Source organism: Kwoniella pini, chromosome 11 (assembly GCF_000512605.2).
Source record: "Kwoniella pini CBS 10737 chromosome 11, complete sequence".
Taxonomy (NCBI): Eukaryota; Fungi; Basidiomycota; class Tremellomycetes; order Tremellales; family Cryptococcaceae; genus Kwoniella; species Kwoniella pini.
The window spans coordinates 364,621-389,034 of record NC_091726.1 but is presented as its reverse complement, the minus strand read 5'-3'; the positions used below and the strand labels follow the sequence as shown (position 1 = coordinate 389,034).

The following is a 24,414-nucleotide window of genomic DNA, read 5'->3' as shown; positions in this document are numbered from 1 at the left end:
ATCGCATAGAGGTCTGGATGAGACAGCGGATAGTCAGGGGAGACATCGTGCACGAAGAGTTATGAACCAAGCTGCATGTATAGCTATTACTACAAAAAGATGTTCTCAGATGATCCAGGATCAAATTACTCTCAATCGGCTAATTCCACTCCTTCGAGCCTAAACGTATAAGGCCAGGGTATATGAGTTTACAGATAACCAATCTCCTTCTGTCATCCATTTTAGATCCTGCACAAGAGCAATAAGCTGATACGAACCACGTTAACAAGATTAGGGTGACTCACGATACAGAAATCGCACGGCATGTCAACCAAATGTCCTTTGACTTTACCTAATTCTTCCTTGACTTGCGCTAAACTCATCTCGCGATTGGCAATATGTCCGCTCTACGATGATACAGACATGAGCCTTGGCTTAGCATTGAAACCCAATGGAATCCGACTCACTGAAATTCCAGCATTTGGAGCAAGGTATTTCTTATAATCCTCCCAATTCCTAATCGAATCATTGGGTACAGGTCTGAAAATCTTTTCGAAAATCTCTCTATTACCCCTACCTGTTCCTACCCAAAGGTTTTCGAACTCATCGCTGAGGACATCCTCTACAGCCAGATCCTCGGCTGAACCGAAATCATATCTGAGTGAATGAGGGGCAGGGTGCATACCGTCGTTCGGATGTTCGGCAGAATCGAAAGGTGGTTGGGGGGGAAGTAAACCAAGATGCTCTGCGACCATGAAAGTAAGAAAGTAATCAGCTTGATACAAGATTTGAAGTGTCATGAAGCTGACCTCTCATCAATGTCCTTCTTAAAGTAGTAGCATAGTTACTCGCCATGTATTTCTTACCGTCCATCTTCGACTCAATCATATCGGCATCCTCTGCAAATATTGGTTAGCCAACTTCACCTATGCGGTTGATATATAGCTTACCGATTACGACAGCAATTTCTGAATCGTGATCTCCGACTTGACTTCTATCATTCAGATTCGCCGAACCGCAAATTACTCTTCGGTCGTCTACAATCATCAATTTGCTGTGGATATACAGGATCTGTATTGGACCTTTATCAGCTGAATCCAAACAATCCGTATCATGCTAAAGCTCACCTCTGACACGTAACATGCCAATTCCTCCTCGTCTGTTCCATCCCACTGCTCCTCTGCCAAGGACGTCTTATCGAGCATAGCATGTTGGCCGACTAAGGAATATTGATATCAGATATTAACAAGTTGCGAAGCCAGACCGGAAGTGGCATCTTACCATTATCAGATCTGCAATATATCAAAGTGAGCTACGATTCTCTTGTCCAGGAAATAAAAAGACTTACACATGTTTATCGTCATTACTCCTGCCATTCTGGAACCTCTCAATGATACGCTTAGCGTCATCTATGGTCTTTGGTAGCTTGATAGCTTTCTCTACAGTATCTTTCTTGTTGATCTGATCTACTCCAGCAGTCTGATCATGGGCCTGTTCGATATTGACCGTCTCGTCTTGACCACCGCCTACATCATCAGAGCCCACATATACTTTGGCAAGAGCCACTTGAGCTTCGTGAAACGTGACACCGGACTTCTCTTCCATTCGCTTGATACGTGCTTTGGGATTATTTATCCGATCATAACTTCGCAGATTCCAGAACTGACATCATGTCAGCTTCCGGCTAGTCCAGTGTGTCTTGCAGCTTACCGTGATATATTGCATACTGGGCAGCATGTCAGCTCATCGCTCACATAATCAGGATGAAAAGCCAACGTACGGCTCAAACCCTGCTTCTTTGATCATCTCGAAGATTGACGCTCCACCTCGATTGATCGTTCGGTACTGCGGGTCGGATAAGCTGAGGAGAGGCAAGGTAGTAATTTCGAGCTTACTTGAGCCTCCATGATTGCTTTCAGACCAGACTGACTTTGTATATCTCCGGGCTACATCGGACATGAGCTACTGGTGGTAAAAGGCTTCACGCATTCAACTCACGAAGGCACTATGAAAAATCGTTGGTGAGTCGGACTTTGTAAATCATGATCTTGCGTTGATTGACTCACGGAACAGCAGGAATCAATACAATGATCTTGAATTTTCTGCCTTCTTTAGCCGCCGATATTACTCGTTGCGCAAGAGCAAGTGCTATATCTCTGTGTGGTGAGCTTGCATTCTAATTATGCGGAATCCGCCAGCTTACCAATCAGATTTTTCACTGGCTGACCTTCCTTACAAGAGGAAATACTATGGGCAGGTCAATACCACGATTCGTGGAGATTCCTCGCTGTATAAGATGCTTACACTGAATGTGAAGTATGTCAGCTATGATCTTCATTAACAATGTATGAAAAAGCTCACAGAATTGGTTTTCTATGTAAATGCAGTGGTTCGCCTCTCTGATCAAGCTGATGTATGCCTCTTAAGTGGGAATCCCTTGGTCAGCTCGTATGTTCACTTCACCACAACATAGGGCAGACTCACGCTGTATACTGTTCTCCAACAGAATACCATGACTCCAGTCTGCAGCCGAACGAAGGACCTGTCGAGAAGGCTCAGCTGATGGTACGGCTGCAATAGATGCTAACGTCCGCTGGATATCAACTTACTTGTACTCTACAAGTACCATAGGGAACAGGTTCAGAAGCTCTTGGAGCCTCGGACGGTGGGAAATGATACGGGTGGAAGAACTGTCTGCCGTGCTACTCGTTGGTCCGGTCAGTTGAGCTCTTTCAATAGCACAGCTAGTATCGAGGGGAGACTGACATCTTTCCATTCTGATAGATGAGGATGGTGTAATCTGAACTCGTTGTCCTTGATCAGTTTCTCTTCATCATGACGAGACTGGACATCGTCCCAGGCTAAAGGTTCGATGTCAGCGATTATGACCTCAGCTGGGCCAGAATCATCAGCTCACGGAAGGGCAGGGCAAGCCATTCCATCCGGTGGTCATGCTTGTATCTTTACCCATAACTGTCAGCTGAAATCTCTCCATTGAACGCTCAAACCAAATTCAACGCACTTGATATTTTTGACGAAATTCCACCTTTCACAGAAATGTTGGATCAGATCGACAACGGAAGGGCCCATCATCGTCAGGGATACATCATGCCAAGCTATATTGGACGCTTCAGCTGATCTGCAGTAGAAGCGGCATATGCACGCCGTATACTCACGCATCCTAGGAGCTTCCTGTAAGGCTAAAGCATTGCTCGTATATTTATCAACCGTCTGAGCTCAAGGAATGGTCAGCTGTTCCTCTACCAGCACATGCCGAGAATTTAGCTGACTCACCTGGAAATCCATGATTCTGGAATTATTGTAATCTTGACCTGGGAAAAGCGATTTGTAGAATTCCGTAGGATGGACGTCTGCTAAAGGATGATTCCTTGTATCCCATCTACCAAAGCATGCGTCTAATCCTCCCATAGCTGCTATTTTGTTATCTACCAGACATAGTTTCTCGTGATGCGAAAAGTAATATACAAGTTCACCTAAGAGCATACATCAGTGAATGTATGAAAGGGAAAATCAGTAAAAACAGATTTACCTCCACTATGATCTGGATGTCGCATCACACAGATATTGTCATGCAAGTCTTCCAGAGCATGCTATACAAGTTGTGAGCTTGTAAGCTGATGCTTGGAATGACATATTCGCGAGCTTACTTTGGTATGTTTCGATGATAAACTCATGGACAAGTCGACCTGGATGAGAGATATTGTCAGTCATTTGTCTCTCCATAAACTGACTGATGACTGACCTCCTTGTAGACCATAACATATACTCGCACGCCTTCCTCGGCTTTCCTCTGAATCAAACGATCAAGACGCCATTCCGGAAAGAGAGCTGCAGGCCTTCGCAGCTGAACTGCAAGTCAGTCTAGGAGATTCATTGCTTGATCATATGCTATCTTACCTGAAGTTCTGGTGATAACCACCAATCGAGAATCATTATGCTCTGAGAGATGTATCAGCTATAATGCAATCCGTAGAAAAAGGCGAAAGCGTTGACTCACTTCTTTGGCTTGATCAATCATCTCGGACATTGCCCAGAAGTAATCATGCCCATCTACATGCCATTTAACTACATTCCCATCCCTTTCCCCTGCAAAACTCCTAAATCTGTGTCCATCTCTTATAGCTTCAATCTTAGCATCTACTTCTTGTTCCCAAGCTTCATCATGTCTATGATTCGGGTTTAACGTAGTTGATATTGCTATACCCAATTTAGATAAGTCGGATTGCAGATGATCTACCTTTGATCGTAACTTTGAGAATGGGTTGGAAGTAGGGTGAGGCCTCTTGGAAGAGCTATGATGGTCTGCTATCGGAGTCGACATTGGGATATGTCTCCTGTATGTATGTTTGAATTACAGGTGTTGAACTAAGACTAAAGTAGATGCTTATGTTGAGGTTGATGTTTCTTGTGAATACTGCGAGTTGATATCTCATCATGATGCGTCATATATTAATTGATAACCGGAAGATCACGTTACGTAATTCTCCCAATTTGACCGAGTACTAGTGATTCACGCGTCTGTCAACATTAAATTGCACGCGTTTCTTACTTTGGTATTTTATCTTTGAATTGTTTCTCTGATTGATTACTCTACTGAACGACACAGTGACATCGGCTGATAACCCACTTTAACAACTCTGCGACCAGCTCAGAAAGGTCTTTCATTTGGGAGAAAGGCATCCGATGCCTCTACTTCTTCCGCCATCCGATGATCTTCGTCCTTCCGATCTCACATATACTCATGCTTACAACTCAATAATTTCTCGTGTCCGAAGGAAAGGAGGAGCAGGTAATGGTGGAGTAGTGATACTAGCTGGCACGGATGTGGTAAGCTGATCTCACCTTTACATATGAGAAAACAACAGCTAACCAATTGAGAAAGGATGGATTGCTGGGTGCACGAATACTGTGTTCATTATTTAAGAACGACGATGTACCTTATCGACTCGTACCTGTTGGGGGCTACTCAGAGTTGGACTCAAGACGAGATGAGGCCTTGGCTTCGGAAGAGGTTAGCATTAAGTGAACAATTTGTCATCACAGCTGATAAATGATTTTGTCACAGCTACATACCCTTATACTCCTTTCCCTCGGATCCCTTTTGACACTTTCATCTTATTTCGAATTGCCTCCAACATGTCATCTTCATATAATAGACTCTCATCGGCCCTGGAACTTACAAAACCTCTTTGGCGTAGATATAGGCTTGGATGAGGTTGGCGAAGGGGAATCGAGTGAAGGAAAGATATGGGTCTGGGGCGATGGTGATGAGTTCAGCGAGACTATGGATAACGTCAAAAAGAGCTGGGAGGCTCTAGAGGTGCGTCGTTGAAATTCAGCAAATGAAGTACGGGACTTGTTGTGCTGACTGTATGTGGTTTCGAAGTATGAACCGTCTGATTCCGGCTCCTCGGATGACGAAAGTGAGGATGATGAGTCCGATGAAGAGGCCGAGGAGGATGAAGAGGAGGATGTCGATGAAGAAGACAACGAAGAAGATGACGGAGATGGCGAGGGCTCACCTTCGAAGCGAGCAAGAAAGAGGCGCAAAGCAGGCTCAACTGAGCCGGTTGCGAAATCAAAGCGGCAAAAGGAAAACGTTGATCGGGTAAGTGGTCCCAGACAAACTCACCATGCTATGTACTTATACCATTTCTAGCCAAGGCGATTACCCAGAGCAGTGCGGGAAGCGCATCACGAGCGAATTCAACGATATTACAATGCGGGAACATCATACGGCCAATCAGTCGCCCTAACGATCTACCTTCTAGCCACTGTTCTGGAAAGGGCAGATAATGATATACTGTGGTACGCAATCTTGGCAGTAACGAATCAATATATTACTTCAAGAATTGATAGAGATTCATACGAATCTTTTCAAATTATATTTCAAGATGAAGTTGTTCGTCTGAATCATGATCCAGCAGCCACAAATGGTGGAATCAAAATACCTAATCCAGATGACAGGAGTATAGCCAAATCAGAGGAATTACGGTTCATGCTTTATCGGCATTGGAATTTGTATGAATCTATGCTACATTCTGGATATGTTGCTGGGCGACTGGGTATCTGGAAAGAGAAAGGTAGGAAGAAATTACAAGGTCTTTTAGCTAAGATGGGGTAAGTTCATTCAGATGATCCCATTGATATATAACGGAAATGCTTGACATGAGTATATGAGCTGATTTTGTGAGATTCAGTTTCTCTCTCCAACAATGCCAACAGACATGGTCACATATGGATATGGATTTAAAACGTAAATTACCTGAAAAGCTGGAATCTATCGCACCTGAATACGGTCTGGTCGAGTTGTCATACCCTTCTTTCACACGTGCATATGGCTTTCAACTTTCCTCACTCTCAGCAGCAGATGCTGTTGAGGTCATATCATCCTTACTTAATATAGCAGTCGGAGTGCGTCTGGAGGTAGATCGAGAAGGAGGAAAGGGAGGTGGGGAATGGTTCGGAGGTACAACGAGATGGAATGTTAATACAAGAGAAAGCGCATCTATAGCTGAAGGTAAAGAAAATCAAGACCCCAATAAGAATGGAGAAGACCCAGCTCTAGATGGAACCCAGGTGGAGAAAAAGAAAGAGAATTGGGGAAGTACGAATTTTTGGATAGCCTATGATGCGTGTGATGAGTGAGTGCCTTGTTTTTCTCGTTTCTCCTGGTTTAAGTATCGATGTCGAGGGCTGACTATTGCATGGATGAATCGTAGTATCGCGTTAATAAGACGTTCATTACCACTATCAATGACACTTCATCGATCTATAATACGAGCTGGTTCAGCGTTACTTGATAAGACAATTATTCGATCTCTTAGAACATTCAGATTAGCAATTCTGAAGGAAGGACCTGATTTAAAGATATTTTCACACCCTTCAACGTTAAGTAGATTAGCACTTTGGTTAGTTGATGCTACTAGAGATAGATGGGCCGAAAGACAATCAAAATTGAATAATGGAGGTAAAGTTAAAAGCTTGCCATTTGTTGTGGCCTGTTTGAATGAAGATAAAGGTAGTTATATGGTTGTTGGAGTTACAGGTTCTCCAGAATTTGGAGATGTTAGAAAGAAGTGTGTAAAACCTTTGTTCTCGAATGAGTGGAATAAATTTGATGATTTGCTGACATTTCATGCTATTTAGTAAATTCGGATTAGCTTTTCAAAATGCCGCTGAGGAATCGGGATCAGGAGCTAAACATGATATGTTCGATACTAGTGTTGTGGAAGTTGCTCAAGAAGATTTACAGCAATTTATCGAAAGTCTGCATCTCAGATCTGGTTAAATGCTTCAAATTGAAAGTTTACTGGCGCAATTTGATAAGTCTACTTGACAAGGTTTACATTTCGATCAATCAATGGCATCTATAATTCTATACGGAATCTATACAATCTATAGGATAATTCCTGTAATACATATTGTACAACTTGATCTGCTTAATGCATTGTATTTTTCATATTGTTAATTCAAAAACTTTCTACCCAATTCAAACAACTTAATTCTCTTCTACCATCTAAACCAATAATACCATATCGTTTAGTAATATAAGGAGAAACTTGATCTAATTCTGTTAAAATATCATCTAAAACTTTACGTTTTTCTCTTTGATTTTCAATAAATCTTTCTTCCTCATTAATATTAATATTAGTAATTATAGGATTAGGTAAAATATCTATAATTTCCCAATTTAAAGATGAATTTGATTGATAATTTTCATGTAAAGCTTGAGAATTTCTTAAACCTTTAATTAAAGATTTTGTTCTTTTTTCAATTATTTTATTACGATTTTGAATTTTTTCAATTAAATTAATATTATTATTATTATTATTTTCTTTCAGATTTTCTAAGTTATTATCTTCTTCTTCTGAATTTAAATAATTAAATTTATTATATTTAATTGAAATTTTAATTCCTGGATTAGGTAAAATTCCAAACCAATTTTCACCTTTTAAAATAATTTCTTTTAAATTATTATTATTATTGTTACTATAATTATTATTTTTCCAAGATTGAATTGAAATATTAAAACCTGTAATTGTATTTAACCAATTTTCATTTAACATTAAATCTGTAATATCTAAATTTTTAAAATCAATTAAAATTTTATTAGGTTTAAATAAATTTGGTAAATGTTTTGACCAATAAAAAGTTAAAATTTTTGGTGAATTTGATTTTTTTAATTTTTCATTTAAATCAATTAAACTATTTGAAGTAAAAATTAATTTTTCAATTTTTAAAGGATTATTATTTAATAATGATGATGATAATTTAAAAGATAATCTTGAAGGATAAAAATCAATTTTAAATGTTTTAATTAAATTTAAATTATTTAATTTATCATCATTAAATATTTTTTTATTTTGTTTTTGTTGTTTATTATTATTATTATAATTAAATTTTAAAGAATTTGATCTAACTTTTTTTTTAACATTTAAATTTAAAGCATTTTTAATTTTATAACTTGTTTTTTTATTTTTAATTTCTTCTTCTTCTTTTTGTTGTTGTTGTAAATTTGAAGAATAATAATTTGTTAATAAAAATAATTGTAATTGTTCATCAGATTTTAAATGAATATCTTTATAAATTAATGGAATTATTAAATTATTATATTCTTTTGATAATTGTGCTAATTTTGATAATGATTTAAAAGATTTTGATGAATATAAATTTTGAATTATAATATATAAAATATCAAATGGAATTGGAAGAGTTGATTTGGTAAATCTATTAAACAGATTGAATTAATTAGCAAAACGCAGCAACACTTACGGATAGAGATTCAAACAATTAGAAAGGTTCCAAAGTCACATCATTACTTACTTGTATTGTTTCTGTATTGACATTTTGAGGTGATACTTATCTATCACTCTATCTAAATTGCAGTAATCTTAGATGAATCTTTCCTTATCTCTCAAAATATCGATATATGTATATTCACTTCAGAAATTTCAAGAATGATTTAATGAATATTTCTATACCTAATGATACTCGTATATTCCAATCAATCCTATCTTAACTCTATTTAACAATACCCTCCTTTTATTTCAAAGTCGTTATCGCGGAAGACGTGGTTCGCTTTTTTTCGAAAAATCTCGGTCCGGATGATAAATGACCAAAGAACAATGACGCAAAGAAACGTTGTTTTAAAATAGACTAAATTCTTAATCTTGAAGTCTAATGAAAAAATCAATCTATACAACAAAGACTGATCATTGCAAGATGTATAAGAATGAAAAGAACAATCCATTTGGGAGATAATCTCAACAGACACTCGTAATCAATTGACCCATTAATTCTCATCGATAACATCATTTTCTAAATTGCACATCCCCATATCTTTCTAATAAAAGGCGCGATTAAAGATATTGAAGATAAGCCGAATGAGATCTTCAATTTAAAAAACCCTGAATTCCCTATCGGATTTATTTTACCGTGATTTCATACCTTGCCGAAAAACCTTTAAACCATCCTAACCCAAGTTTGAATTATTCGTTGCTTAAAAAGTTATTTCCTAACCGGACCGATAAACCCATTCGGCTCATGTCACAACTTGTGCGCCGAGATTTGATAATTACAAATTATGTGTAAAAAGCGGTGACCTATCTCCGTGAATGAGCCAATATTATTACATCTCAATAATGAATTTATCCATTTTGAACAAGTCAATGAGATAGTATGCATGTCAAGCAGGAATACAGATTACCATTCCGCTTATTTTGTGATATGACATATAGAGTCAATCTTATGCGTCATTTTCCGCTTCAGCTTCTTTGAGCTCTTCCAAAGCAGAATCAACCTTCTTGATTTCAGGTGATTTATCATCTTCGTCAGTAGGGAGCTAAGGCAAAAACGGAGTGAATCTCAGCTTCAATACTGTCATTCTGACTTGATCAAAACGAGTCCAAACTCACCTGTTCTCCTTCATCTTCTACAATATCTTTACCGGTAGCTTCACCAGCAACGGCGACGGCTGTTTGGTAAAACAGATTAGCGTCATTCATTACGATAAACATCATAGTAATGCTCACTGTGTAAAGGCTCTTTGGCACCACCTTGTTCAGTAGGAATACTTCCTCCAGATACGGTCGATTTCACTTCATCGTCATCTTCCGCCTCAGCGTCATCACCAAGAACAGCAGCGTTCTTCTTTTGCAATTTAGCTACTAGCTTTTCCACTCGCTCGATCTCAGCCTAAAGAAAGCATTATATCCACTATCAGCTTCAAGTATCACCGGGCGCTGGCCTCGCACTAACCTTGGTCTTAGCAGCCGAATTAGCCTCAAACCATGCTTTCTTAGTTTCCAAATCTTCCACAGTTCTAGCTACATCGCTTTGACCACTGGGAGGGGGAATACCCAAACTCAATAACGCACTAAGCAGACTCATGGGGAGATTGACAGATCCAGATCCAGATGGAGTGGAAGTACCTTCAGAAGCAGGAGTAGCTGTTCCAGATTTCTTATTCCCACCTTTCTTGTTCTTTTTACCTTTTCCTCCACCGAAGAATCCACCCAATTCCTCATCATCATCTTTCTTTTTCAAAGTCATACCCTTGAAAGCATCTTCAGAATCGACTTTTCGAATCTCCAATTGCTTGACACCTTCCAGTACTTTTTCTTGTGAAACATCGGATCCGGCGTGAGTTGAGGGGACTTCACCAGAACCGTATTTTCCCTTAAACCATCCGATCAATACACCACAATCATCAATCTCTGAAGTGAAAGCTGGTGCTTTTGCTTCTTCTCTAAGTCTAGTAATCTCTTCGTTTCGCTTAGCAGCGTCTTCCTTGGCCTTTTCAGCTTTGAATCTTTCTTGACGAGCTTGTCTGTCGGCTTGGACTTTAGCGTAGTACCTATGAATGACGACCAGGTCAGTATGTAACCAGCATTATTCAGCATTTTCGGCCTTGATTGCCCGTACTCACTTGTCGTTTGCTTCTCGGTGTGCTTGAGCAGATTGTCTTTTCTTCTCGTACAGATCATCCTATAACAATAGGAGCTCAGCATATTAAGTCAAGCGATTATTAATTCGCGCATTATGGTCAACTCACCATCTCTTTGCTGTATTGATTCCTCTCATCGAATAATTTACCTCGCTCTTCATAAGCTTTATCACCTTCAGCTCTAAGTCCATCCATCTCTTTCTTCAATTCATCAAATCGCTCGCTAACCTTTTTAGCTTCTGGATCATCTAATTGTTTCTTTAATTCATCGATTCGAGCTTTATCAGCTGCGATAGCATCGTCAACTGATCCAGTAGTCTCAAGTACTTTACGCGATCTTCTGAGGGTAGTTATCTCCGCCAAGGCTTTCTTTTCGTCTACTAATTTGAGCGAACCAGATTCAATGGATCTTTCGAGGGATCTACAACACACCGATGACATTATCAGCCTTTTATGTTAGATGCAATACAACACAATGTACAATAGTCCTTGTCTATCCCTTCATGGATGACAACCGATACGATAAATAAACTCACGAAATCCTATCGTCAATCTCATCAACAGTTCTGAATTGTACTTTTCCTTTTTGACCTTGAACATCCTTAATTTTCTTTTGTAATTGTTCTTGAACTCTTTTCATTTCATCGAATAACTTATTTCTATCTCCTTTGAATTTAGCTTGTTCGGATCGTAAGCTATCCATCTCTTGCTTAATAGCTGATCTTCTGTCACCTGATTGAGGAGCTTGAGTAAGGGAGATTCTCGAACGAATTGCATCCTAATGATGAGTTCACCGCCAGAGCGATGTCGAATGAAACCGGAGTCAAGGAAACGGCGATGGTCGACAACAAGATGATTAGAGTGCAGCAAGTGAAGGGACGGGCGTAAGGGAAATATAAGCTAGAGCTCTTATTTATACGATGCTTGTTAACTCACAAGCTTGGTCTTCACTTCTGCAATTTGCTTGTTCAACTCCTCTTGCTCAGCATTATATTTAGATTGATCGGGTTTAGCCAATTGTCCAATACCTCCCGTTGCATTTCCAGTAGATTTGGCATTACCGCTGGTAGAGCTAGTAGTAGCTGGAGCTGAACCGTTGGTCTTGACTGAGGAGGGTTTAAGAGAAGAAGTGGGAGGAGGCATTTTTGGGTTATTGGGGAATTCAAAAACCAGGTATAAGCAGTAGCAGACGAAGATTAGAGTTGAGAGAAGGATGAAAGAATGTTCGTTAGCATTAATTAGATGGTATTTGCTCGAAAGTCAATGGATTGGGTGATACCTTGTTACCTGACTGACATTCAGGGTAAGGTTCATAACATCTGATCAAAACGTGGCACATGTAACCTCCACTGTAGATTCATTTAAATGCTCACAACGATGATCTATCTTGTGTGGTCGGAAGGGACATCCATGCCTGCTCAATGTATGCATATGGTCAATATCAGCATCATGTCAGCGTATGCGAGTCCAACAATCTGAATCGATTGGGGTGGTATATTCGAGCTCATAAAATCAAATTTGCTGCTTCGGGCTCAGTGTCACTGGCAATGATTCTGAGATTTTTTTTCTGATTATATTGAAATGCATGAATACATAATGATGGGGAGCATAAAGGCTCAACCCTAATGAAGCGAATGAAAACAGCGAAACGAAGTATAAATAAAATGTCGCGACCAAAGGATCAAGATCAAAATGTGTCACGCGTATGGGTTGAAATAGTGTATCCTCTAGATAAAACTCAGAGTGAAGTAGCTTAAGATCGTTCACCACGGAGTCTTCGGGCGAGTTGAAGATCCTTGGGTTGGATGGTAACTCGCTTAGCGTGGATAGCGGCTAAGTTGGTGTCCTCGAACTAAAGAAACGGGAACACGTAAGCTTGCAGTTTGCAAGTGGCGAGAGCAGAAAATATGAGCTTACGAGAGAAACAAGGTAGGCTTCGGAAGCTTCTTGAAGAGCCAATACAGCTGAGGATTGGAATCGCAAATCAGTCTTGAAGTCTTGAGCGATTTCTCTGACTAATCTTTGGAAAGGAAGTTTTCGGATAAGGAGTTCAGTGGATTTTTCTGAGCGACATCACCACGTCAGCTTGCGAAAGTCAAAAGTAAAATGCCAGCTGACTCACGGTATCGTCTGATTTCTCGAAGAGCTACAGTACCGGGTCTGTATCTGTGAGGCTTCTTGACACCACCGGAAGTACCAGCACCGGCACCCGCAGCTTTAGTTGACTTTCTAGCAGCCTTGGTGGCAACTGAATTAATCAAATCATCAGCTAAGAGCGGGTGGCAAGATATAAAAAGAGGTTCAATATGGACTTACGTTGCTTTCGGGGAGCTTTACCACCGGTAGATTTTCTAGCAGTTTGCTTGGTTCGAGCCATTGTAAATGATACTTTGTTGATTTGAGATGGTTTGAGTTGAAAAGAGAAAGGTCTGGTTGCTTTGAATTAGTTTTGTGAGTGATGAGAAGGAAAAGAAAGGTAAATCGAAATTGATCTGGGGTTTATATACCTTGTACTAACCCCCTTTCATACAAATGACGGTGATCTACCTCCACTCTGTGATAAACATTAAAAACAATCGCGATATGATTGCGATAACACCGCGGCGATTTAAGTTTAATCTGCTCAAGTCACGTGATATAGCTTTACCTTTCTCAACCGGCATTTCGAAGATCACTTTATTCACTGTTTCACAGCAGTTAGAACCCTGCTCAAACAGTAAAAGAGACGATGATGCTCACATGTGATCCTCAATTGAATCGATCTTTATGCATCGCGTATCGGGTTTCCGTATGAAGCGATTTGACAGTTTGAAATTGCATGAAAGGGGTACAAGAAGCATGATGATTCCCACGTGTACATGATATGAATATTAGGCATATGTGGTCATCTTCTCTTGAACAATGCACGCCTAAACTGTATGGCAAAAACGTGTAAATGCTTCCGTTACTTCAATTCGTCTCAACTTCGAACCAGTCAGATTGAAGGTGTTTCCATGACAAAGTGCTACAGATGCATGAAAGTATATCCTATATCATCATAAGCTACATATATCATCATAACAAAATGGCACCCCCTGTACCCTCATACTCAGCAGCACACCGGTAAGCCACGGACGTCCAAAATACTCCTGACTATGGAAGCATTTGCTAATGTTTTTTTCGTCCTGCTTCACCTTCTTCAATTCGAAATAAATCATGGTTCAACATCGCACTTGTTTCGGTATTACGATCCATGCTCGGTAATTCAATAGATTGTATGTCAAATCGTTGTACAAGCGTTATCTCGTCAACTCGTTGAACTGGTACATTCGTCGAGATCTATGGAGGGAGAGAGCTATTGAGATAAGGGCGGAATTTGAGCGAAACAGGTGAGTTGATGAGGTTCTATTTCGTTGAAATTATATCGGCTCGTCATACAAGAGAAAGAGAGTATAGAGGAATGAGCCGGATACCCTAGCGGCCTTAGGGTAATGGCGAAAAGTGATTGAAGAATGGTCAGGAAATATCCTCAAGCAATTCACATATAATGCTAAAATGGAAAGCTATCAAGTTGCGTTGTGGACGCTATGCTTGGTTTTCAGGGATTTCCTCGGGACTAGGGAATATATCTAGGAGGATTGATGAGGGACCATATCTGTTCAAACGTATGACTTCGCTGAATGAGATCAACGAGCTGACTTTGCATATCTTTCGGTAGAAACATCACCGATCCTCGTGCACTTGCCTTGGTACTTGAACAAGCAGAAGAGAGATTAGCTAAAGAGATACACCCTGACCCATATAGACGTGAGCTTTCCATCGACCCAATTGCTTCATGCATGATCAATAGCTGATATTACCAAATTAATCCAGCACCACTATTCCCTGACGGTACGAAATGGTAAGTTTGCTAATTCAAACAGATGACATGACAAATAGCTGACTTTCATCATCTTACAATAGGGAACGTAACCTTCCTGTAAGCTTTTGAGACCTGCAAAAATCATATAATCCCTTCAATACGATACTGACAATTTGTTCCCCTCAATAGCCTCGTATGTTCTCTGCAAAAGAAAAAGCCGATGCCCTCGCTGCTTCTCACTAGATGTGGGAATAACAATGATAGGAATGAGTCGCAGAGCAGGAGACTGATCAGGTAGAGGGATACATGTATTTCTATACAAACTATGCATGGCATGGTCATTAAGCTTGAGCGGATTCGTTGTTATACGTATAGGGGGGATAATGGCGGAGGTGTCCGTGCGATGAATGGAACCGGTCGAACCGGAGATTGCAATAACAATGCATGTATGCACGTCATCTCAATTGCACTTGTGAATAGTAAGATCACACACGATATACAAGATAGTATAGTAGGAACGTAATAGAGCAATTTGTTTGACGTGTTCGACCCACTTCAGCTTCGAGTTAGGCTCTAGATTGGGCACAATGGCTGAGAAGCCACTGAGAATACCTTTCCTCCTCGACCCACTCCTTCCTTTAACTACTCCAGAAGAAACCCTACCTATCAAACCAACTCATGTCGCATCATGGCTAGTCCCCTCATTTGATGAATCAGGTCCATCACGACGTACGGCTTTAGCATCTGAGGAGAATACAATATGGATATCTATAATTAAGGAACCTATATCAAGGGAAGATATTCTTTCTCCAGATATACCATCTATAATCACTCAAGCAGCTTCTTCAAATACTTCTCCTCAATTAGGTTCAAGAAGAAGTAGGCCTACACAAAATAGAAATTTATCTTATTCTGGGAGACCTAGAAATACTTCATCAGCATCTTCTATTTATTCTACATCATCTGCTAAAGGTAATAGGAGAACATCAGCATTTTCACCTCCACCTTCTGCAATACAATTACCAACTACTACACTCTCTTCTATTTCAGCTTCAGTAGCTACTCTTGATAAACATTCACATAGAGGAAGTATAACAGATAGAAATGAATTAAGAGAATCTTTAGAAAAACATAAAGAACGTAAAGATGATGGACCAAGTATAATTGGATTAGGTATTGGTGGAATAACAAGAAAAGGATTAACAGGTTTACATGGTCGAGATGCAATTGGAAATCAAGATCAAGATGATAAAAGTGGAGCTACAAGTCCAAAATCTTTCATGTCAACTTCTACTGAAGGTACTACAAACAATAATTCCAGATTTGGTTTCTTTGGTAGGAATAGTTCATCAACGGATAATGAGTTAACAACGGAGAAGAACGAAGAAAGGCTAGAAGAAGCTAAAGTTGATTTAGAAATGGAAAAGGAATCAAGAGAAGATCGAAAAGAAGAGCAAGATAGGAAGTTGATTGAAGATTTGATTGAGAATCAAAGTCCCACTCCAACGAACGCTCATGGAGATCATGTACAACAGAAAGAAAACGCAGTGAAGAAGGAACAAATCGTGAAGAGGATCGTATTGCGAGAAGCTGGTCGGGGAAAGATTGTCCAAATGAGTGTATTCGAAGAATTTGACTCGCTGATCATTCTGAGAGACGAAGGGTAAATATCAGCTTGCCAAATTAACCAGAAAATACAAGCTAATTGGAGAACTTGTAGTCTGCTTGACATTTTCTCTTTGACAACTCTTTATCAAACAGCGAATCTAGATCTTGAATCTGCAACAGAAAGCCAATTGACCTCATCTCGTTCAATCAGCAAAAGCAGAAAGATATCATTGTTTTGGTCGTGGCAAAATATCAACATAGCTCGAAAGGACAACGTAAGATATCCACCTTATAGGACATGAGGCGTATTGGCTCATAAAATGTTTAGACTTTCATGCTCCTTGCTCATGGTTTACCATGGCCTTGTGCTTTGCCCAGTCCGAATGGAGAACTTACTAGAGTGGTAATGATCGCCCCTTCGTTATCCAGTAAAGCAGCAATGCATATCATTGCAAGACTGGAACTGCCCGGAGAAGGGGATGTAGCAGTGTGTAACAACCAAGACTGTGAGTCAACAATTTATTGCGTGAACTGAAATTATCAGCTGAATTTCCAGTAGCGAGCTACCTACTTCACTGCACTTCAACTTCATTAACTTCGTACCCAATTGTGTTCCCCTCGACGCCTGACGCAAGCTCGGCCACTGAGAGCCCGGCGATAAAAGCATCCCCGCAAATCAGAGCAGTGTCATCCATCTTTCCTTCGCCTTTACTCAGATCATCGACTCCAGACCCATCTCAACAGCATGAGAGACAGCAGTCTAACTCCCAAGCGACCATACGTAGATCAGCATCGTTTGCTCATCTCAAAGAATCAGTTTCAAGCCCTTCTCTAGGTGACAATCATCCGAAAGAAGAGAAAAAGGAAGGATTCGCCAAATTTTTGGCTAGACGAGACTGGAGAGTCAAGGGCAAAGAAGAAGATAAGGTGGATGAACAGCAGCCTGGTATAGGGGAAGGAGCAGAAATGGAGAGGAATGGTGGAGGTGACTGGAACAGGATAGCTATTCACGAAGATGGTGAAGGGGCAGGATGGGGCGACAACGATGTCGATGTAAGCGGTTTAATGACGACCGCGTATTAAGGGGCTGACCATTTGCAGTTGTTCTGGACTGATGGCAAGAAACTGGATTTGAGAGGGTCGATCCATCTGCAGTCAAAAGAGGGAATCAATCAAGCACTGTTTACTAGGGGTTGGGGTACTGTGGTTGTCAGGTCGAGAGTGGGTTTCTGTTTCGCATGTTTTCTTATGGATAGATATTTACTCTTCGCCATTAGGATCAAGTCGCACTTTATCGTCCAGAGGAAGACAAGCACGATCCCAGTAGTGGAAGAACCAGGAATTTACGGTGAGCTGGTTTCTTCGGGATGTGTTGACCGCAAAACTGACGAGTTTCAACAGATTCAAGGAACATTCTAGCATGATTTTCGAAGGCGTGTCGGTTCAAACTCTGGATTCCAACGGGCATATGCTCATGGTCAATCCTACGGGAGTTGATTTACTGAACCTCGCAAGAAAAAATTCTATCACTCGGAGTCTCGTCAAATTGAGCGAATCAGCCAATACGAGTAGAGTGACCGATATCGTACCCGCTAATGTTGAGGATCTTTTGGTTTCGGATGGTAAGTACCGCCTGCATAAATCATCAAATCATCGACTAATAACATGTTGCAGCTCAAGGGAACGTCAGTTCTCATGCTCTTTCTGATTTGTTCACCTTGAATAAGACGTCTAAACCAGAAGAAAGCGTACCGACCGTCGATCGTCTTGACTCGCCTGTCACCTGCATGACCACCATTGTAACCCCTGATGATGCAGCGCAAGAATATTTAATAGCTGGCGATGAAGATGGTGCGGTACGAATTTGGACGACCAAGTGAGTTTGGGTCTCTCATGTAGATCGAACATTGCTAATTCACTTGCTAGCTCTCTCCGAATCCGTGGCTCTTGGACGTTATTCGCTGATCCAGTCCAAAACATTGCTTTGTTGGATATGCCACAAGCTGGACCTCTAATTGGATGTCTTCTCATCACTTCTCGAGAGGGTACAGTCGGTATCATATCGCTCAAGGAAATGGACCAGTAAGTGAGAAAATCCAATCCTTGTAGCATGTCGCAAGCTGAATCGAACGCATCTGTATAGTCTCTTCCTGATTCCAGCTTCTCGAACCCCGTTACGAAGGGTGTTCATACAGGAAAAGGATATCATGCTGGCTTATGCAAATGGGAAAGCGAGGTTGTGGAATACCCAAACCCAAGAATTCCGTCGATCTACAGGGCTGGATGCTGCTGAGGATATGTTGCAGAATGGCGATTGGGTGGAAGTGTGAGCTGCTCTCAAGCTTTACGTAGCACCTCTCTCACATATAGCTGATGTATCAGCCTGTGCAGCTTGTTGACCAATCGAGAGCACGAAGCGGTACTTTCACCTATCAACTGTTTACCAAACAACTCGAGAGACCTGGGTAAGTGGAATTTTGCCTCAAGTCATGAAGATCGAGCTCACTGATTTTTACCCGGGAACAGGTCGGATGCTCAGTTTCGATCTGAGAGGAATTGGTCGATGGATTCATTCTTCCAAAAACAACTCAAATCATAGTCCGTTGTCAACGTTACGGAATCTGTTGTCGATATTCCTTACCTTTGGTGTGGACGAAAAGGTTGATGAAACTTGTGTTAAGGAGTTGGGAATCATAAAGCCACAAGTACCGATCATCGCTGGTCAAACCCAGTAAATCGAATATTTGATATACGATGCGACTCATTGCTGATATGCCGAATATGTCGCAGCGAAAATGGAAGTCAGTTCGAATACGCCCAGGGTCCGGACGTTTGGTGCATTTCACCCGCTATGACCGGGTTGAGGCAACTTGTCATTGTGACACTCCTCAGACCATTCCTAGATTCGCCAGGTAAGCCACGTTCTTGCGTTGTTACGACATGGATAGTGTGAGTTTATTGAGCGTGATGGTAGATCACGAGAGATGGGCAGCGGAAGTGATTGCATTCTATACTGCTTCATTGCCTACATTCGCGATTGAGCCGGATTTGCAATTCTTCGCGGAGTATTATATGGATTCATCGGGTGAGCATGATGAAGCTGGTACAAATAAGACGGGACTGCTTACACTGGAAATAGGTGATGTACATCAAGCCGCTCGACTTTTGTTTGCCGCTAGGCTCGGTAGAATGACAAGTGGAGAAATTGCAGCCATGATCGATAACAGTCATGCCAATTGTAAGCCCAAATCACCCTGCATGGGCGATATTGATGATGATCTATATAGTACCAAGCAAATCGTCCCCAAGTTCTAGATCCTCCGAAGAGGCTATCAATGCTCTTACGATGTTAGGCGGAATCGCATTGCATAAATTCGAATCGATGCAACCCAAGTGAGCAGTATATCGATTTGGCTGTCAGAGAGTGGGCTGAAGATAGACATGCAAATCTAGTGTACTGAAATCAATCGCTGAATCCGTATCACTATATCTTAAATCCAATACTTACGCACAATTATCATTAGCAGTTGAAATCTGTTCCAAAGGCTTTACGACGTGGCAATCATACGTTGATCCATTTGAAATATTAAGAAGATTATTTCACCTCTCAACACATAAAGATTTCTCATCAACAACATTAAATGGAGGAAGTAGTATTGCAGCTCAATCTAGACTTGCTGTTTTGAATGTAGCATTAACAAATCCTGCTTTATTCATGTCAACTTTATCAATGGATATTTTAAATTCAAAAAGTGTTGAAGCTAGAACAAGTATCATGAAATTATGTGTTTTCATTTCAAGAAAAAAACCAAATTTATTAGAACATGGTTTACCTAAAATCGCTGAAGCAATTGTAAAAAGTTTAGATCCAAATATAGGTAAAATGAGAGATGATGTTTGGCAAGCTGCTACCGTTATTCTAAACGAACTTGTCTTAGCGTGAGTGCGAAAAAGAATACCCATTTTAATTTGCAACTTGACTTTATGCATTTCGGAACTGGATAAGTTATACGCTGACCATGAATGAGATTGTAGTTTCTCGACAATTGATTTTCATAGTGGAACGCAAAGATTAGCTGTCGGAACGCATGAAGGAGCTGTCATCATGTGAGTCATGGCTCTCAAGATCTGGCGAGTTTCGCCATCCCCTTCATCTTATCTCGCTCCTCCGCTTCGATCATCCTACGCTCTGTATCTTATAGATTTTTCCCCAGGATACCCACGCTGACATCCAAGGCGATCCCTCAGGTATGATTTGAAAACTGCTTCTCGATTATATGTCATCGAACCTCATAAACATCCTGTATCAGCCGTGACATTCTCACCTGATGGTCGACGACTTATCACTGTCAGCTTAGAAGAAGGAAACGTGACAGTATGGAAAGTCGGAAGTTCATTAAGTGGATTTTTCAACGTTGGTGCACCACCTAGACAAGGTGGTGAGAAAGGCGAACCATTCAAAAGAATTGAATTTATAAGAGCTGATGATGGTGAGTAACCGATATCTTCTTCGTTTGGGAGTTTTGGTATCTCGCAGCAATGATTCTAATGCTCTTATCTGTGAATAGATCCGATGGACTCCACTTCTGCTTTGAGCGATATCCAAATTTCTTGGCCTGGTAACAGGCAAGCGAGGGTGATTATCAAGGAAACTGCCCTTACGTTCGAAACATAGCGTAGTTCATTCCAAATCCTTGATCTCATTATTTTCATTATTATACTAGCGATGCAATGCTCAATGCATGAAAATATGATAGTACAACAAGATACAAAGGTGATTTAGAAGTTACATGAAATCTGCTGCACCTTTTCGTCCAACTAATCTAGGTACAACATTTGGTTTTTCAACCCATTCACCATCATCATTCTGTGCTTCTGCTTCTTCAAGAGCATTATCATTACCATTTGAATTTGATTTATCTTTCTTCTTTTTCTTCTTTCTATCTTCTTTTATCTCAACTTGATCTTCACCTTCATCACCTACATCAAATGATAAAACGCCTTTCCTCTTCTTTGTTTTATCTTTCTTCTTCTTCTTCATATTTTCCTCTGAATCTTCTTTACGTATACTGAAAACTGGCTTAAATGTATTAAGATCTACTGGACCTTCTTCTTCTCCTTTGATTGGAACAGGGAAAGGATCTTCATATTTTTCCGAATCTTCTTTCGTAGTAATCACAGGTTTCTGAGTTTCAGTATTTTCTTCATCTTCGTCATCATCTTCATCTTCATCGTCACTTGCGAAGATAGCTTTGAAAATATCGATTGAAGGTTTTTTATAAGTTAAAGTATCTCTTCCTTGATTTATATCATTCGCCATTCCAACTTCATTAATATTCGTAGGTTGCTTTTCTAATTCATCGTTCGCTTGAGGTGAAGTCGAATTAGAAACTTTTTCAGATGTAATTGGTTTGTGTATAAATTTCGATTCCCATGAAGCGTCATTAGTTGGTAATGGCATAGTTTCTATTACAGCCGTATTTGTATTGGATTCTTTACCTTGATTTGGATCTCCTTGAGGATGAGGATCTTTTACTCCCCATCGTCTACAAATGAGTTTAGATGGATACCAATTCTTCGTTTCTCTTGTCATCTTCCCATACATTCCATTTTTCGCAGCTTCTTCTCTTGGTGCCAAGATTCTTTTCACTTCTTCCACTTCGACTGTTCTGGTGGTTTTGAGTTTTTCAGCTTCTTCTTGTTCAGCTTTAGCTTTTTCAAGATCGAATATATGTAAGCCTGGTTTAGCCTGTTTCAAATCTGATGCTGCCAGACTATTCGATCCTGTTGTAAATCGATTAGACATAGCATATGACATAGGTTTGAATATTCTTGCTGAAGATGAGAAATCGATCAACTCCTTATTTATCTCCTCTATCGTTCCCCTCTTCAAAGTTGGGTTGGGATTTTCAGTGTTGTGGGTTTGGGATTTAAGGTAAGATATATATCGGTTTTGTCGCTCGAGATCATCTCCATAAGGAATGAAACCTTTCAATGCTGCTGATGCGGTCCGAGGCGATAATGGAGGAATATCCACTTCTGTCGCTGGCAATATCTGTGCCTCTTCTGGTGGTGGTTGTAACGATAAAGATCCAGGTGGAGGAGGCGGAGCGGCAGCTGCTAAGGATGCTAGACGTTCTCGATCTTTTGTCGACATGTAGTCGAATATAGACTTGGCTTTCGATAGTCGCTGTTCTTCTCCCAGTGCTGCTCCACGCTAGATTGTATGTCAGCTGCAATTCTGGAACAATGCTCCCATACACACAGCTCACCTGTTCAAAAGTCAGTGGTCTCCCCGGTTCACCCCTGATAACCTCTTTCTTCAATTCCTCTTCTCCAGGCTTTTGGTCCCATTTCTTGGTTGTTCCCCATACTCTAGCTGGACGAGGTCGCCAATCGGGCGGTATCTCGGGCATCACAAACCTATAAAATACTGTCAGCGTCAGCAGCAATGAAATTGATGATCGCTTAGGTATATCGCACCATGTATCCGGCGGTACGCCTTTCGGATCAAGACTAAACCCAGCCAGAACAGGTCGTCCATCATGCCATGTATCTTGCGGTCCATCAAATCTGTTTTCCTTGTTTGATCTCGATCCTAGACCAGGCCGACTGCCACCCATCATGATGATTTCATCCTCATCGTCCATACTGTCAAATGCGAGATGTCGAGAGGAAGGTCCAGCTTCAACATACGGGTCATCTTCAATATCGTCCGGACGTCGAGATCCCATGGCTACGAATTCATCAATACGGGTGAAGCAGTAGCAAATGAAAATACTTACTCGGTCTCTTCCCAGGCAAAGAGCCCATACCTCGGCCCTTAACGAACCCTAAACCTTGCTTATCCTCTTTCGATTCGAACGTCAACAACTCGGCATCTCTTGGTGCATATGTATGCTTTGATCCTTCCTCATCCTCCTCATCAACTTCTTGCGTCATCCCAACTCGAGATCCACCAAGTTTCCCTTGTTGTAATTTCAATTTACGCAATGTAACTCTAGGTCCGATCCCTTGACCTGGTCTCCATCCTAATTTTTGCAAAAGTTTCTCCCCAATAGAAGAGCTGGAAGGCGCGATGAGTGTTTCGATTGCGGATGGTAGGCTATCCTCAAATGGCCTATCAGCTGGCTTAATTCGGCATTAAATTGAATTCCAAGCTTACCTCTTCCCTCCTAGCTCCTCTTTCGTAGCTCCGAATCCATCGTTTTTGAATGTAGAAGTATTCTCTAGCTGTCTATCATCTTTCAAATGCTGTAGATCTTCTTCATCCATGAAATCTTCCGCTCGTTGTACTTTATTGGCTCTGTTCGAACGAGATGACTTGAAAGTCGAGGGCGTCCATCCTTATTGAATTTTGATAAGTCAGCTGTTCGAATCGGAATCGTTTGACAGAGATTTAATGTACCTTCTTTCGATCCAACAGAGTTATAGTATCCAGCTGAGAATCCACCGGTGAAAGCACCATGAAACCTTCTTCTACCTTGTTCGTCTCGTACCTGTTGGAATGAAAATCAGCTTTTCTTTGTTTTCCCCAGCAGAGTCAGGTCACGCACCTCTTGTTGCCATTCTGGGACATACTCTTGTTTATCCTTCTTGTGTTCTGACAGAGCAGGTAAAGGTGTACCTATCTATTTTTCATGTAAGCTCGAACGCTCAGAGCAAAGAAAGTAAACTTACCTGCACGAAGGATTCGTTCAGATAGGCACCGTTCAGATTGACATTCTCCAGCTCGAGCTTGTGCTTGAGTCTAGAAGTCATCTTGCCTATACCTTGAATTGTCTGTCTAGAAGAGTGTTATACAAAGTAGGAGTAAATATGGTTATGGATATTTGATCATTTAATAGTGGCCTTTGAAGATGGAGGTCATCATAGGGAATTAGAGTATCTTAAAAATGTTACTCATTTACTTCACCCTTTGACCGAGATATCGGGTTGTATTTTACCGGGTATATAAGTTATCGATAACGTTGACAAGGGTTAAAATGATGATGATGTTATATATGTTGCAATCTAA

At 40.7% G+C, this 24,414-nt stretch overlaps 8 protein-coding genes across 8 annotated transcripts; 3 read left to right on the top strand and 5 right to left on the bottom strand.

Moving 5' to 3' along the window:
* Positions 1-159: 159 nt before the first annotated feature.
* I206_107484 (uncharacterized protein) lies at positions 160-4,321 on the bottom strand (the record flags this gene model as incomplete). The annotated part of the gene is made up of 27 exons (XM_070203528.1): positions 160-228; positions 285-386; positions 447-724; positions 789-878; positions 930-1,050; positions 1,107-1,198; positions 1,261-1,271; positions 1,328-1,641; positions 1,690-1,705; positions 1,760-1,824; positions 1,875-1,925; positions 1,978-1,984; positions 2,046-2,127; positions 2,183-2,226; positions 2,322-2,400; positions 2,464-2,521; positions 2,589-2,681; positions 2,746-2,840; positions 2,897-2,940; positions 3,002-3,095; positions 3,156-3,210; positions 3,274-3,473; positions 3,530-3,590; positions 3,648-3,686; positions 3,743-3,844; positions 3,898-3,939; positions 3,998-4,321. 27 exons carry the CDS (start codon positions 4,319-4,321, stop codon positions 160-162), a joined length of 2,628 nt encoding a protein of 875 aa, XP_070059629.1.
* A 362-nt stretch (positions 4,322-4,683) lies between these two features.
* I206_107483 (uncharacterized protein) lies at positions 4,684-7,291 on the top strand (the record flags this gene model as incomplete). The annotated part of the gene is made up of 8 exons (XM_019157526.1): positions 4,684-4,827; positions 4,883-5,011; positions 5,066-5,320; positions 5,387-5,608; positions 5,660-6,120; positions 6,201-6,644; positions 6,723-7,079; positions 7,150-7,291. 8 exons carry the CDS (start codon positions 4,684-4,686, stop codon positions 7,289-7,291), a joined length of 2,154 nt encoding a protein of 717 aa, XP_019009166.1.
* Positions 7,292-7,472: 181 nt separating this feature from the next.
* On the bottom strand, positions 7,473-8,849 carry I206_107482 (uncharacterized protein; the record flags this gene model as incomplete). The annotated part of the gene is made up of 2 exons (XM_019157525.1): positions 7,473-8,730; positions 8,827-8,849. The coding sequence occupies 2 exons, from the start codon at positions 8,847-8,849 to the stop codon at positions 7,473-7,475; spliced, it is 1,281 nt and encodes a 426-aa protein (XP_019009165.1).
* An 899-nt stretch (positions 8,850-9,748) lies between these two features.
* Positions 9,749-12,091, bottom strand: I206_107481 (uncharacterized protein; the record flags this gene model as incomplete). The annotated part of the gene is made up of 8 exons (XM_019157524.1): positions 9,749-9,844; positions 9,918-9,976; positions 10,035-10,197; positions 10,261-10,858; positions 10,931-10,989; positions 11,057-11,369; positions 11,485-11,726; positions 11,885-12,091. 8 exons carry the CDS (start codon positions 12,089-12,091, stop codon positions 9,749-9,751), a joined length of 1,737 nt encoding a protein of 578 aa, XP_019009164.1.
* Positions 12,092-12,701: 610 nt separating this feature from the next.
* On the bottom strand, positions 12,702-13,325 carry I206_107480 (histone H3; the record flags this gene model as incomplete). The annotated part of the gene is made up of 4 exons (XM_019157523.1): positions 12,702-12,800; positions 12,866-13,011; positions 13,071-13,196; positions 13,265-13,325. The coding sequence occupies 4 exons, from the start codon at positions 13,323-13,325 to the stop codon at positions 12,702-12,704; spliced, it is 432 nt and encodes a 143-aa protein (XP_019009163.1).
* A 687-nt stretch (positions 13,326-14,012) lies between these two features.
* On the top strand, positions 14,013-15,032 carry I206_107479 (uncharacterized protein; the record flags this gene model as incomplete). The annotated part of the gene is made up of 6 exons (XM_019157522.1): positions 14,013-14,050; positions 14,200-14,316; positions 14,646-14,734; positions 14,801-14,828; positions 14,891-14,906; positions 14,979-15,032. The coding sequence occupies 6 exons, from the start codon at positions 14,013-14,015 to the stop codon at positions 15,030-15,032; spliced, it is 342 nt and encodes a 113-aa protein (XP_019009162.1).
* Positions 15,033-15,376: 344 nt separating this feature from the next.
* On the top strand, positions 15,377-21,072 carry I206_107478 (uncharacterized protein; the record flags this gene model as incomplete). The annotated part of the gene is made up of 20 exons (XM_070203527.1): positions 15,377-16,452; positions 16,510-16,672; positions 16,726-16,903; positions 16,957-17,450; positions 17,499-17,618; positions 17,675-17,745; positions 17,799-18,019; positions 18,072-18,273; positions 18,324-18,479; positions 18,541-18,723; positions 18,789-18,862; positions 18,924-19,128; positions 19,188-19,309; positions 19,372-19,482; positions 19,537-19,635; positions 19,685-19,790; positions 19,851-20,336; positions 20,433-20,504; positions 20,646-20,887; positions 20,966-21,072. 20 exons carry the CDS (start codon positions 15,377-15,379, stop codon positions 21,070-21,072), a joined length of 4,488 nt encoding a protein of 1,495 aa, XP_070059628.1.
* Positions 21,073-21,183: 111 nt separating this feature from the next.
* On the bottom strand, positions 21,184-24,158 carry I206_107477 (uncharacterized protein; the record flags this gene model as incomplete). The annotated part of the gene is made up of 8 exons (XM_019157520.1): positions 21,184-22,614; positions 22,670-22,820; positions 22,881-23,133; positions 23,183-23,502; positions 23,563-23,743; positions 23,806-23,896; positions 23,954-24,028; positions 24,078-24,158. 8 exons carry the CDS (start codon positions 24,156-24,158, stop codon positions 21,184-21,186), a joined length of 2,583 nt encoding a protein of 860 aa, XP_019009160.1.
* Between the last annotated feature and the right edge of the window lie 256 nt (positions 24,159-24,414).